Below are 15772 nucleotides of genomic sequence, written 5' to 3'. Positions count from 1 at the left end.
AGAAATACAGATGAGGAAACAAAGTGCTGTGGGAGGGAAAAGGAGGGAGTGAGCATTTCTAATTAGACTTCCTGTTGCCTATCCAGCGTCATTTTGCACTTCTAACTCTGTAATAGCAGCCCTGATTTCCATCTGGAATCACAGTTGCTGGGAATGGAAACCACATTTCCCAGCATCTCTTGCAACAAGTGGCCATGTGACTAAATATTGATCAATGAAATGTAAGCAGAAGCAGAAACCTCTTTGAGAGACACGGGTGCTATCCTCCCTCCCATCTTCTCCCCGCTCACTTCCTCTGTCTCGCTGCTGAGAATGTGCATGGCTGACTGGCGCTTTCTGGTACCTGGGTTTTATTTAGCACCCTGAAGAAGGCACTGGTTAAAAGGAATATTTGGAGAATTCAAGTGTTAATAGACCTATAAAGGATGAATAATTTCATTTTTCTTCAGTGTATCACAAACGTTCAACAGTGAACGTCAACTGATACATCATGTAGCAGCTTTTCTCCAAAGACATTAGGTGGCTTTGTGAACCATCCCACAGTCCCATGGCAGGGGGGTCCTGCTGATTATGAACAACTGGATTTCAGGGTCTCAGGCAAGGTTCTCTCTAACATATATATACGTTAGAGCTGATGGGCTGTGATCAATTAAGGGATATGTTAGAAAGATTTACTGTAACTACTAACACTTATTGAGCTCTTATTACATCCTAGGCCTCATACTAAATGCAAGTATGAACTTATTTAATCCTTCCAACAATCCAGTGAGGCAGGTGCTGCCATTATTATTGATCGCAATTTTATAGGTGACGAAACCAAAGCACAGCTAAGTTAAGACTTGCAAAAGGTAGGCAGGAAGCAACAGATCCAGCATTTCAGCCCAGGCTGTGTGGCTCAAGTCCCAGTGATTATCCGCTACGCGCTGTGGCCTTTATGCACTATCAGAATACTGAAGCTTGAAAATCATTTCTTAAAACATCAGTCAGAGCGGCCTTCAAGCTGTTATTATAATCCTTTATCCCTCATAGCACTTTCGTAGATTGCATCCTGACAAGTTTTCTTCAGTGGTCGAGACAGAAGTGGCATTACAACCAGCACTGGGGGAATTTTGCCTAACTCTGCTTCTGCCCATGTATTTGTATCCTGAAAGTGACACCCGCTATGCAGGAGAAAATTCTTTACCAAAGTCTGGTTCTCCTTTTTCCTGAACAGAGCTAGCCTATAGCTCCCAGAGTCCCTTACAGTTAAGTGTGGCAAAATGGGATGTGAGTGGAAGTGGTGAGCATCACTTTCAGTTTGCAGGGAAGCGCCTGTGCCTTCTCCACTCCTCCTTTCCCTTTCTATTTGCTAAATGCATGGGGGCATGAAGGCTGTAGGGAGTGGCAGAGCCACAGAATACACAGAGCCTGTGTCCCTAAACTGACATACATCCGTGAATCAGGGACATTTACCTTCGGCTCCTGAACGAAAATTTCCATGGTATTTGAACTTGTATACATTTTGAAGTCTACGTATCCTATGGCCTAGCTACCCTAATACATGGTTTTCTCTGCTTATGGTCAAAGGTTGAGATTGGCTGTTTTTGAGAACCTCAAGAATCCATGAAAGGGCTTGTGGAAATTCCGGATCTCCCAGCAGTATCGTGTTTAAACAGCCACACCCCCCCTCCCCCAGACACTGTGCTCCCTGGGCAAGGGCAAGGGACGTTAAGTCAGCAGGAAGCTGATGCATGCATTACATTACCACATCTGTTTCCTTCAAGGGAGGTCGCGTTTCTCTTGGGGCTGGAGGCTGGGGGCCTCAGCCCAGGTGCTGAGGGGCCACCAGAAGACATGGGGCTGGTGCGGGGACCACCAGAGGTGGCAGCAGGACCTCCCCCAAGGTGGCTGTCTCCAGAGTTCTGCCTCTTGCAGTACAGCGAGGAGGAGGGGGGCAAGGATCCCCTGTGGTTAAAGGTGGAGGCGGCGGGGTCCACACCGTAGCGGTTCATGCCCACAGGGTGCACCAGGTACTCTTCGGTGGTGACTGTCTTGGCTGAGCAAGAAGGCAGCACAGAGAAGCAGATATCAGAGAGCAGTTCAGGAAGCTACCAGACCCTCCGTTTTGGCAAACCTTGCCTTGCCAACATAGTCACCAGTATCTGTGAGGATGGGGAGAGGAGAAATGAACCCCATAACACAGTTCCAAACAGCATACCTGTCAGCAGGCTGAGAGAGCTGCCTCACCCACAGAAGCATATTATAACAGGAATTAGAAGGTGTGCTCCTCTGTGCTTAGAGGAAAATTAATATTTTGGCCATTGATGACTTAAGAATAAGCCCGAATCAGGCCAGGTGCAGTGGCTCATGCCTGTCATTCCTGCACTTGAGGAGGCTGAGGAGGGTGGATCACCTGAGGTCAGGAGTTTGAGACCAGCCTGGCCAACATGATAAAACCCCATCTCTACTAAAAATGCAAAAAATTAGCCAGATGTGGTGGTGGGTGCCTGTAATCCCAGCTACTCAGGAGGCTGAGGCAGAAGAATTGCCTGAACTGGGAGGCAGAGGTTGCAGTGAGCCGAGATCGCACCACTGCATTCCAGCCTGGGCAACAAAAGCGAAACTCCATCTCGGGAAAAAAAAAAAAAAAAAAAAAAAGAATAAGCCCAAATCAAAGACTTTCTCCCGCAGTGGCTCTGCCCTCACAGTCTCTGCTGGCGTCTCAGAATCTCCCTGTGCTCCCTGCTCTTGCTCGCCCACCAGCACAGACCCTGTCACCTGGCTCAGGACTCCTGGGACAGATCAAGCAAGAGTCACAATGTCCCAGAGTCAGGAGAGACAACTGTGGCCTGGGTGGTGGCCCAGATGCCACAGTGCTTTCTCCCGACACCTTTAGTCCCGATACACACGAGGGCAGCCACCTTCTGCCAGGGCTAACAAGCAGGGACACAAGTACTGATCTGGACAGCCCCACAATCCTCCCCAAACCCTTCACAGGAGAGCTAAAGAGCCAAGCTGAAGTGCAGGGGGAGGAGAGGACTTAGAGAGTCTCCCAACCTCATCATCAGTGCCTCTTAAGAATACCAGGACTTAGTGTCCTTTTTTTTTTTTTTTTGAGATGGAGTTTCAATCAATCAGTCTGTTACCCAGGCTGGAGTGCAATGGTTCGATCTCAGCTCACTGCAACCTCCACCTCTCAAGTTCAATCAGTTGCCCTGCCTCAGCTTGCCGAGTAGCTGCCCGGCTAATTTTATTTTTAGTAGAGACAGGGTTTCACCATATTGGCCAGGTTGGTCTTGAACTTCTGAGCTCAAGTGATCTGCCTGCCTTGGCCTCCCAAAGTGCTGGGATTACAGTCCTATGCTTTTAAAGTGCAACATTGAGCCTGTTGATTTCCCTGTGAGCTATATCTGTGACCTGTGGCCAAATGGTGGGTTTTTTGTTTGTTTAATTATTTTTATGTGGGTTTTTTTTTTTTTTTTTTTTGGTGGTTGGGGGAAGTCCAGAGAAATTATAGGAATACAAAGAAGAAACTATTCTAGTCCCTCCCACCAGGACAAGATCATGTCTACCATCCCCAGCAATAATTATCTGTGTATTAGATACCATCAAAACGATCTTGGTATTCCGAAAGAAAATGCAATCAACAATAACAACAACAGCAAAACCCTCTGGATCCTCCATGATTGGCAATAAAAAACAAATTGAGGCCACAAGATCCAGATGTCTTCTCCATGCATGGATTCTTCCACAATGTAGGTATTGAATATTAATACTTGATTTTATTAGGGGAGCTAGCAGATCTTCTTATAGTTGGGGACAAATGTGGAGTCTGACCAGAAATAAAAGTCATTGCAGATGGGATACAGTTAAAGCAGTGCTTAGAGGTAAATTTAGAGTTGTAAATGCTTCTGCTAAAGGAAGAAATATCTCAATTTAATAACCTAATCTTCCATCATAAGACACTGGAAAAAAATTTAAAGCAAAGAAGGAACTGATAAAGATTTGAGCAAAAATTAATTCAGTCAAGAATTTAAAAAAAACAATAGAACTCAATAAAACCAAAAGCTGCTTCTTTGGAAAAAGAATAACAAAATTTCAATCCTTTAGCTAGGTTGACAAAAAATAAAGAAAGAAAAAAAAGGAAAGAGAGAGTACTGAAATTACTAGAATCAGAAATGAAAATATGAGAGGACATTACTACCGACCTTACAGAAATTGAAAAAGATTTTAAAAATACAGATGTTCTTTGCTTACAGTGGGGTTATATCCCAATAAATTTATCATAAGTTAAAAATACCATAAGTTTAAAATGTATTGAGCACACCTAATCTACCACACATTATAGCTTAGCCTAGCTGACCTCAAATATGCTGAGAACACTTAAATTAGCCTACAGTTAGACAAAATCATCTAAAACAAGCCTAATTTTATGATAAAGTATTGAATATCCCATGTAACGTAAGAATACTGTACTGAAAGTGAAAAACAGAATTGTTGTTTAGATACTTAAAGTATGGTTTTCACTGAATGTATATCGCTTTTACATGACTGTAAAATGAAAAAATCAAGTCAAACCATCTTAAGTTGGGAACCACCTGTTCTATGAACAATCGTATGATAGTAAATTAGATAACTTAGATAAAATGAACAATCTACTAAAACTGACTCAAGAAGAAAAAGACAATCTGAGTAGACTTGTAACAAGTAAAAAGACTGAATTAATAATCAGAAAACTACCCACAAAGAAAGCCCAAGCCTGGATAACTTCACCGTTGAATTCTACCAAACATTTGAAGAAAAAATAATATTAATTCTTCACACAAATTCTTTCAAAAAATAGAAGAGAGTGGAATACTTCCCAACTTCTATGGCAAATACTTCAACAAAGCCAGGATTACCCTTATACCAAAACCAGACAGACACAGCATAAGAAAACTACAAACCAGTATCTCTTATTCATATGAATATAGAAATCCTCAACAAAAAACTGAACCCAGCAACATATAAAAAGATCTATACACCATGACCAAGTAGGATTTATCCCAGGAATGCAAGGCTGATTTAACATTCAAAAATCAATTAATGTAATATACCATATGGATAGACTAATAAAACAAAGATCACATAATCATCTAAACAGAAGCAGGAAAACATTTGACAAAATCCAATACCCTTTTATGAGAAAATCACTCAACAAACTAGGAATAGAAGTGACTTTCCTCAACCTGACAAAGGGTATCTGCAAAAAACCTATAGCTAACATCATGACTAATGGTCAAAGACTGGATACTGTGCCCCTAAGATCAGGAACAAAAAGAGGCTGCCCATTCCAGCTACTTCTATTAACATTGTGCTAGAGGTTCCAGCCAGTGCAATTAGGTTAAGGAAAAGAAAAGCCATCTAGATAGGAAGGAAGAAGTAAAACTATCTCTTATGTGTATGAAATCCTAAGGAATCCACTTAAAAGACTATTGGAACTAGTAAGTAGTTCAGCAAAGTTGTAGGATACAAGATCAATGTGCAAAAATCAATTGTATTTCCACACGTTTGCAATTAATTGGAAAACAAAATAGAGAATAATTCTATTTATAATAGCATGAGAAAGAACAAAATAGGAATAACTAACAAAAGTTCAAACATACTCTGAAAACTACAAAACATCGTTGAAAGAAATTAAAGAAGATGTAACTAAATAGGGAAAGAAATCTCATGTTCATAGATCAGAAGGCTTATTTTTAGGGTGGCAATACCCCTCAAATTGATCTACAGATTCAGCACAATCCCTGTCAGAATCTTCGCTGATTTCTTTGTAGAAATTAACAAGCGAATTCCAAAACTCATATGGAATTGCAAGGGACACAGAATAGCCAAACCCATCATGAAAAAGAAAAACAAAGTAGAATCACACTTCCTGATTCCAAATTTAGTACAAAGCAACAATAATCAAGACAATGTGGGAGGTCATCATGTTAAGTGAAATAAGCCAGGCACAGAAAGACAAATATCGCATGTTCTCACCCATATGTGGGAGCTAAAAAAAAGTGAATCTTGTGAAGATAGTAGATTGGTGGTTACCAGAGGCCAGGAAGGGCAGGGGTCAGTGGGGATAAAGAGAAGTTGATTAAAGGTGCAATTATATGGTTTTACAGAAGAAATAAGGCCTAGAGTTTAAGAAATCATTTGAGTGACTATACTTTACAACATCTATTAAACATTTCAAAATAGCCAGAAGAGAATAATTCAGATGTTTCTATCAGAAAGACAAAATATTTAAGGTGATGGATATCCCAAGTACACTGATTTGATCTTTACAAATTATATAAATGTATCAAATTGTCACATGTACCTTAAACACATTTGCATTGATTTTAAAAATTGTTTAAAAAATCAATAAATAAAGCCAATGTCACTGGAGGGGGTGGAAAGACGGTGTGGTTCTGCCATTTGGATAGGTATACAGATTAATGAAATAGAATTCAGAGTCCAGAAATAAATCCGTGTGTCTATGTTCAGCTGATTTTCACAGGGGTGCCAAGACCATTCAATGAAGGAAAGAACAGTCTTTTCAACAAATGGTGCTGGGACAACTGGATATCCACATGAAAAAGACTGAATGAAGCAAAACCCTTATTCACACCATATACAAAAATGAACTCAAGTGAATAAAAAATGTAAATGCAAGAGCAAAAGCTATAAAACTCTTAGAAAGAAACATAGGGGGTAAATCTTTGTGACCTTGGATTTGGCAAAATATTCTTAGATTTGACACCAAAAGCACAAGCAACAAAACAGTAAAATAAATTAGATTTCATTAAAATTAAAAACTTTCACACTTCTGCACTGGACATGGTGGTTCATGCCTGCAATCCGAGCACTTTGGGAGAAGAGGTGGGCGGATCACATGAGGAGTTCGAGACCAGCCTGGCCAACATAGTGAAAGCCCGTCTCTACTCAAAATACAAAAATTAGCTGGGCGTGGTGATGCGAGCCTGGAATCCCAGCTACTCGGGAGGCTGAGGCACGAGACTTGCTTGAAACCTGGGGGAAAGAGATTGCTGTGAGCTGAGATCATACCACTGCACTCCAGCATGGACAATGGAGTGAGACCCAGTTTCAAAAAATAAAAAAAGACATCATCATGAAAGTAAAAAGACAACTTGCAAATTGGGGGAAAATATCTGCAAATCGTACACTTAATCAGGGACTTGTATATCTTGTAAAAGGGACTAGACTTATACAACCAACCTGTATGAGGGACTAGGCTGTATTAAGAATTACTATAGCTCAATGATAAAAAGACAACCAAATTTTAAAATGAACAAAGGACCTAAATAAACATTTCTTTAAAAAGATATACAAACGGCCAATAGACACACATGAAAGCTGATCCATATCATGAGTCTAATCAAATCAAAATCAAAATGAATCACCACTTCACACCCACTAGGAAGGTGATAATCAAGAGTCAGATAACCAGGCTTGGTGATACCATAGAGAAATTAGAACCCCGCACCCTGCTGGTGGGAATAGAAAACGATGCAGCCACTTTGGGAAAAAGCCTGGTGCTTCCTGAAATGTTTAAAGTAGAATTACCATAAGAACCAGCAATTATACTCCTAGATATGTACTAAAACGAAATGAAAACAAATGTCTACATAAAAATCTGTACATGAATGTTTACAGAAGCACTATTTATAATAGCTAGAAAGTGGAAGAAACTCAAATGGCTATCAACAGATGAAGGAGTTTTTAAAATGTGGTATATCCATACAACAAAATATTATTTAAGCATAAAAAGGAATGAGGTACTGATACTTGCTACAGTGTGAACGACCCTTGAAACGTTATGCTAAGCAAAAGAATCCAGCCACAAGAGACCACATGTCAGATGATTCTATTTATATAAAATGTCCAGGAAAAGCAAATCTATACAGACAAAAAGTAAATTAGTGGTTGCTTAGGGATTGGGGTTGGGGCATGGGGGTGGGTGACAGCAAAAGGGTTTGTGGGAGGTTTTTTTGAGGTGATAGAAGTATTCTACAATTGACTGTGCTGATAGATGCACATCTCTGTATACTAAAAGTCATGGAATGGTATTTCAAATGGTGAATTGTATGATATAAGAATGATATCTCAATAAAGATTTTTTTTAAAAAAGACATTTACAGAAGTTCAGTACTTTTCAGATGAGGCTATGAACATATTCTCAATATTCTCAAGAGTTATATGCAGTCAAGTGTTAACAAACACTGGTCACCAGGACACGTGTAAGCTAAGCAGCCGAAGGAGATGTGTGCTCCGTGCCAAATACTGTGCGGCTCATGAAGTGCTGTGAGATGTCTTCAGGACCCTGCAATGCTACATCTTTGCCTTGATGGCCGTGGCTGCATCTCTTCCCTCTGGGTCAGAAGCCATCAGAAGGGAGATTCTGAAAAGGACCTGGCTATGGAACTATATACTAGGCTGCTTCCTGAACGGGGTGAGGGAAAGGAAAACTAACGTGTACTGAGCGTCTACTATCTACTATCTGTGATCTAAAGCCAGTGAGTCATTACATTCCTTTTGTTGGAAAGTTCTCGTAGCCTGGGATACCAATCCTTTTTGTGTCCCACATGTCAGGTGCTTTGGTATATGTGAGAAAGCCACATGCAGTATCTGGCATGGTGCCTGGAATGGTGGAAGTGCTCAATAAATATTTATTGAGTAAACATTAGAGCCAATGTTAGCTGTAAGGCTTCTGTTACACAGAAGATGCATTAACATTGATATTATAAAGAGCTTACACATAAATTCTTTATGTAGATTTATGATAAACAATGAAAAAAGATTTAATGAAAACAGTATCCTGCTTATTAAACACTTTAAATTAAATATGCCTACGTAGTTCTGATAGTCTAAGGTAGAGAATGCAGATAATTCACCAATCAGCACTATAGTTGGAAAATACAGATGCAGATGAAAGACCATTCCCTTATTGCAAAGTGTGGAAATGGGGAACAAGGGAACATGCACTGAACTGGCTTAAAAACTGCTGATGGTGGTGGGGCACGGTGGCTCACGTCTGTAATCCCAGCACTTTGGGAGGCTGAGGCAGGCGGATCACTTGAGGTCAGGAGTTTGAGACCAGCCTGACCAACATGGTTGAAACCTGTCTCTACTGAAAACACAAAATTAGCTGAGTGTGGTGGCAGGCACCTGTAATCCCAGCTACTCAGGAGGCTGGGGCAGGACAATCATTTGAACCCAGGAGGTGGAAGTTGCAGTAAGCCGAGATTACGCCACTGCACTCCAGCCTGGGCAACAAGAGCAAAACTCCATCTCAAAATAAAAATAAATAAATAAATAAATAAGCTGCTGATGCCTGTGGGTGAGATCAAAGGTAATAAAAGCCTCTGGGCTATGATCCAAACGAATAAATCAGAAGGGAAAACAAGCTTCAGAGGGCATCAAGCAATACCCTCTACTCAGGCAAAGGATGTGCCAGTTGCAAAGTCTGCCCAGGTAGACAACTGTCAAGATAAAATCAACAAACCCCAGATGTGGCTCAGCATAGTGGCTCCTGGGAGGCCGCGAGTGAACAGCACATTCAGATGCACACACTGTGGTGGCTTCCAGAATTGGTGAAATTGATCTGTTCAAACCCAATTGAAACTGCATTTTCTTCCCTTTTCTATAGAGGAGTCTGATACATCATAGCTAAACGGAAAGTGACGGATGCATTGATGACCCTCATCATTCGGTGGCAGGAAGGAAAAGGACCTTCATAAGCAGCCAGCCCAGCATTTCCCCAAATGTTAAATGCGTCCCACTTGTGGGACAGGGGACCACGTGGGTGCATTTGTTTCCTAGGACTGCAGAAATGACAAGCCGGGTGGTTTAAAACAACAGAAATTTATTCTGCTGTAGTTCTGGAGCCTACCAGTCTGAAATCAAGGTGTTCACAGGGCCAGCTTCCCTCTCGGGACTCTAGGGGAGGATTCCTCCTTGTCTCTCTCTAGGCTCTGCTGCTGGCAGGCAATCTTTGGAGTTCCTTGGCTGGAGACACAGCGCCCCAGTCTCTGCCTCCACTGTGGTGCTCTCCCTGCGTGTCAGGATCTGTGTCCAAATTTCCTTCTTCTGCCAAGGACACCAGTCACGGGATTAGAGCCTTAATTCAGTATGACTTCCCCTTAACTTGATTACATCTGCAAAGACTGTATTTCCAAATAACACCCATTTCCAGAAAAGTTTCCAGATACCTTAGAATTTGAACATACACAATTCAACCTACAACAACCAGTAAATGTTATCTTTTTATTGTCATGTATTTCAATGTACATCCATGACATATACTTAGCACATCAAACAATGATTTCACTGATACAATATGATTGCTTAAGCTGACTAATGGCTAAAGTTAAAAGACATGAATGATGTAAAAGAATATCTTGAGTAGACAGTTCTATACGTGTTATTCAGACACAGTAGAAATTGTGAAGGTGGTAAATTAATCTTTGATATGCATTGAGCTAGCCCCAACCTCTCTCTTCAGACAGGGTGTTGTCTAGAGAAGAAACTATGGTAGATCACTGAGTCTCTTATCTGAAACCTTCCCCAAAGAGATTTTGCAATCTCCTTTAGAGTGAGGCCATTGTGTTATGAATATCATTGCCTAAAAGTTCCTCCTTACAACTAGCCTCAATCCCTCTTGCTTCAGTTAAAACACATGACTGCTGGACACATACCCTTTACACTATTCAACCTGTTAGGTTATCCAGCATGCAGAACTTCTAGGAGCTTAAGAATTTAACTGAACAGTGACATATGTTTGTTACTTAAGTCCAATATTTAAAGTTGGTAAAAAGAAAGGAACAAGTCAAGTCTGTATTTGGAGAGGGAACCCCACTTTTCAATCGCTTTTGTGGCCAACTGGTGAGCAAACACCAGATGGGGCCAGCAGACCTGCTGGAGGATCTAACTCCCGCACCCAGACTCCTGGTGCTGACAGGTGAAGGCACTCATGGTCTCTTCCTCCTGTGTCTGTACAAAATCCTTTTCCATATGAAAGAAGCTGTCTTGTCACCCTGACACCTCTCATAAACAAGAGGCTCCAACCCAGCCTATTTGGGCCATTTAATTGCGGTGGAGAATGACAGCCACACAAAGCAAGGTAAATGAGTACGTTTTTATACACTTCTGTAACATCGCGCCCAGCCAAGAGACGAATGTTGCCATCTATGAATCATTAAATCTTTTCTTCCAGAAAAAAAAAGAGAGTAATCTGCCTTTTGTACAATCAGAAGAACATGCTTAAATAGAAAGGAAAATGCACACGTGGCCCCATCAAAGAAATCTGCCACATTTTCAAGGTTTGGTGTCCTGGGAGCTTTCAGGAGAGACTGATGGTCCTTTTTCACCATCGCTAAACCTGTTTGTGGACTATAGTTCCCTCCAGCCACTGTTTATAAAGCCTATTAGTGAGGCCAAAGAACACTCTAGAAGAGTGTAAGCCCACTCAAGCCTCAAGGGATACCTGTTTGCATATGAATCTGAACTCTGCCTAAGCCTTCCCGTTTAGGGAACAAAGCTTCAGGGTTCTGAGTCCAGAGTGTGTGGATTCTTCCCTCGTGCCCTGCCCCCGGCTGAAGCACGGGATGGAGATGGGGTTAGGGAACGTCCCTGCATCCCAGGCTTCCAGGACACCCAGGTGCAGCCAATTTCTGCTGCAGTCCTGGAGGGTCAGGTGTGAGCCCCTGGAATGTAGAGAACCCCCAAAGAGAGAAGCAGAAAGAGGAAGAGGCACAGGAGAAAGCCACGAGCAGAAAGCCAGAAACAGAAAGTCCCAAAGCAGAGAGGGTGACAAAGAACAGGAAACGGACTTTGTATAGAAAACCACAGATGCTCCTGACCAAGTGTCAGCTCTCTTCTCACTTAGGACACAGACTTAACTGCTCACAGCTCAGTGGGCTAGGACTATTGACTTTATTTTTAAAAATTAAACTGGCATTTAACTTGGATTCTCTAACCAAATGAAGTCCTGAAACACAACAATACCACAATGCAAGATTATTCTCACGTAATACTATTCAGGCAATAAGAACCAAAAAATCTAGCCTTAGACACTATTCTTTGTCATCTCTAAACAGTTCTGTCTGTCTGTCTCTCTCTCTCGCCCTCCACTCCCCAAATCAGGCTTCCCAGTTGGGGGAGCAGCTGCAGAGTGAGTGCTTTCCATAATCAGCAGGGCCACCTTCCTCCAGGCTGGGAGCCCTGGCCTTGCTCAGGATGGATGGGCTGACCCCTTCGCAGGGCTGCCCAGCCCCGCCGGCCACATAAACCCTGCCCAGGCTTCGGTCAGTGCCCTGTGGGCTCCGCGTGTGAATGGCTTGGCTCGGCTTGCTGACAGAGATGGCAGCACCAGAGACCCCTAACCCTGAAACCCAGATCAGAAAAGGCAGGAATGCAGTTGGCAGATTTGTAGAGCTGTGGAGCAGCTACCCCCCTTTGCTTAGCCAGGTGCCGTCACCTAGAGAGCACAGGAGAAGGAGACCTGTGAGGAGAGGGGCAGGAGGGAGGAGGCGCAGGAAGCAGCAGCAGGTGCTCATGCCAGCTGCACCTCTTTGACTCGGAGCCCGGACACAGGTGTTCGGTGCCTACCTTGGTGGTTGTGCCTCTGCCACCTGGCAGCCTCTCCTGCCCTCCTCTGGGGGACCGCCGGTTCCCAGCACGTGCTTGGTGCTGTGGGAGGCAGAGCGGCCTTCTGCTGTGAATCTCTAAGGAACTTCCTGGTGACCGAAACCTGAAGATTGCTTTGCCGCATGCAGCCTTGCAGTGAGGCTCCTGTGGAGGTTTGCAGATTTTCTCTTCTCAGACTCAGTCCCGCCCCTTGTTCTTGCAGATAAGGGAGTTTTCCCTTAGGGCCCTCTGTGGCCTCCTGGCCCAGCCTTTCTGGTTCAAAGGGCACAGGGCCATACTACCTATGAGGCTGAGCATTTCACTCACTTCAATTACATTTTCCATTAACTTGGTCTCTGGCCAGTATGGATTTTCTTTCTAAGGTTGTCTCTGCAGTTCAGATCACTCAGCCCTGAGAATCAACCTCATGACTCCCCTCTGGTCCATTTAAGTACATTTCTATTTTCTCTCCCCTAATGAGATGCACAGCAACCAACCGTAATTTTAATGCCTGACACCTGAACTTCTTTAATCCTCTTGGATGTTTCTGGTTTGCCTGAGACTTTGTTCTATGCCTAGGGGTTGATTTCCTCCTTTGGAAATTTTGACCAAAGGCATTTTTGACCAAAATCATCTGTTTGGGATAATGAATGTCCTTTCTGTGCTCTCAAGAGGAGAGCAGGTTCCCTTCCACCCTCTGTATGATCTTGCAGCTTTGCCAAACTCCACGCCCTGCTGATGAGGATTCTGAGAGCTGGGGGAGGCGAAGTGGGTGGGACTTCCTGTGGTCATGCTGCTTCCTCCACAGCCCCCACACTTTTTTGGTCTTTCATAGAACTTTGGGGGGAAATTAAAAGTGGTCCTTAATCAGGAAAATGCTGAAGTCCCGGGAATAGAGGACACCTTGTAAGTTTCCTTTCTAAATGGACATCTTGACTTGAGAGAGGTTCACAGCGCTGCTAGCATTGCTCCCGCTGGTGGAGCAGTTGCCGTGCTGTGACATGCTCTGCAAAGGGGCCCACCTGGCAACAAACCAACAGCTCCTGGGAAACTGAGTCCTGCTGACAACCGTGGGAAAAAGCTGGAAAAGTGGATCCTGCCCTCATTGAAGTTTGAGATGCAGCCCTGTGAGAAATTCAGAACCAGAAGTGAGTCTGGGCCTGGACCCCTGACACACAGAAGCTGTGAGACTGTAAATATTGTTTTAACCCCCTACGCGTTGGGAGTAATTTATTACACAGCAACAGATGACTAAAGTGGACAGAAAAGGGGAAGCTGTTTCATTCCTCCTGATTCTGCATATCCGGATTGGAAGTTGTAATTATTCACTCAGCAGTAGCTAAGTAGCTAGGATATATCTGGTACAGAATTTCTGTCCAATTCTCTACCAGGGAGTTTGTGTTTGTTTGCTGTAGTTTTTTTTTTTTTTTTTTTCTTCCTTTTTTGATTCAGCAAAGGGTTTGTTTCTTATGAATGAAACCCAGAAAGCACCTGGGAGAGAGTTCCTGAAGTTCATCTTAGAAGCCTACTTGCTTTCCTAAGCTGCTTCAGCTCCTCTTGGCATGGTTTGCCATTTTAACCCTCGTTCCCATGCATGACCAACAGATAAAGGTGTGGGTAACCTGCAGATGACAGTACCTTAGGGTCTGCCATGGGGGCTCAGGGTTGTGGTCTGGGGGAATAACCAAACGCAGTCTCTAATGCAACCACTGCAGGTCCTGGAGGTCCTGGATCCGGATGGCTGCATCCCACATACCCCTTGTTTCCACCAGTCCTTGTGCTTCCTGCGTTCTGAGGTGTAAATCAGAGAACTTGGTTTCCAACCCCTTGGATCTACTTAGATACCTGGCCCATCCTCCGGACCTACTCTTTGGTCAGAGGCAGGAGCTCCTTTGGACAGGCTCACCAGAAACCCAGAACATCTGCAGCGGACACGACACAGCTGGTTGAGAGAGGCTGGGAGACCCCCCCCAGCCCGTCATCTGGCCAGCTCTACTAGCTCATGGAGAACTGAGAAGTGGGGTGCCACATGAAGAACTGTTCGCCTCATGGGACACAGGAGATTTTGTTATTTGAGGAGAGGGTGTAGGGTAAAGGTAGGGGTGTCTTTCAGAGAATTCCTGGGGTCTGCCTTCTAGGAAGAAGGGGTCCATTCGGCCTCTTTTCTTCAGGCTGTTTTTCTCTGTCACACCCCCAAACAATAGAAAGCCTGCAAGGAGTTTACTGCCGGCATCATTCTGCTCCTCAAGTCTCAGGTGCTGGCATCGTTAATCCACAAAATCATTTGTGGTTTAGACAAGAAGTGTGTTCACTTCTTTTTGTTTTATTTGAACGCAATTACTTTCTACCAAAATTTTATCAAAGGGGTCGACATGACTCAATATTACACTAGTTCATATTGAAGTTACCTTGGCCATTTCAAACAACTTAATTGGAACATTCATTTATTGGTTAACAGTTATTGAGTAAATAACTTCCTCAGTATCGACAGGGCATGAAAGAGAACCTGAGCCTTACAATGCAAAGGGATCCAATCAATTGCTGGACATAGTAAAGAATCCATTTTAAATTCTATGAAATGCAGGCTTTTCTCCAGAGGCCCTTTCTGTAAAAAAGAGACCGTATTTTCCCTTTTAGTTCAATATTTAAAAATATGTACAGATATCATAATTTAATGAAAGATATCACTGAAAATAGAATAAAGCTTTTCCTAAATGAATTTACATAGGCACATAGGGAGAATTAAGATGAGGAAGCTTACCCTGGAGAACACTCCCCTATCCCATGCTGTGAGGGTTACAGCTCAGCCTCTATGGCCCTAGATGTCAGGAAAAATCTGAAGGCTTTTGTATTTTCTACAGAACTTGTAGATACTCTTTAGTTTGTTGTTGTTGTTGTTGTTGTTGTTGTTTTTGAGAAAGAATCTTGCTCTGTCGTCCAGGCTGGAGGGCAGTGGCACAATCTTGGCTTACTGCAGCCTCCACTTCCTGGGTTCAAGTGATTCTCCTTCCTCAGCCTCCTGATGGGATTATAGGCACCCACCACCGTGCCTGGCTAATTTTTGTACTTTAGTAGACGGGGTTTCACCATGTTGGCCAGGCTGGTCTTGAACTCTTGGCCTCAAGAAACCTGTGTA

General features: G+C 43.1%; 1 protein-coding gene across 7 annotated transcripts in view; it reads right to left on the bottom strand.

The window, feature by feature from the left end:
- SCML4 (Scm polycomb group protein like 4) overlaps positions 1 to 15772 on the bottom strand; it is a 118047-nt gene that overhangs the window by 13972 nt on the left and 88303 nt on the right. For 4 of the 7 annotated variants that reach the window (XM_032275111.1, XM_032275110.1, XM_032275112.1 and 1 more), the window contains one exon: positions 1745 to 2035. In XM_032275111.1, coding sequence (XP_032131002.1) covers positions 1745 to 2035 — 291 coding nt within the window. Of the gene's footprint in view, positions 1 to 1739; positions 2036 to 12618; positions 15636 to 15772 lie in introns of those variants that run through there. The other 3 variants (XR_004267910.1, XR_004267911.1, XM_032275114.1) reach the window with 2 other exon arrangements.

The sequence above is a fragment of the Sapajus apella genome, unplaced genomic scaffold, assembly GCF_009761245.1.
Source record: "Sapajus apella isolate SASKATOON/1434 unplaced genomic scaffold, GSC_monkey_1.0 scaffold6, whole genome shotgun sequence".
NCBI lineage: Eukaryota > Metazoa > Chordata > Mammalia > Primates > Cebidae > Sapajus > Sapajus apella.
This window is presented reverse-complemented; position numbering and strand designations above follow the sequence as displayed.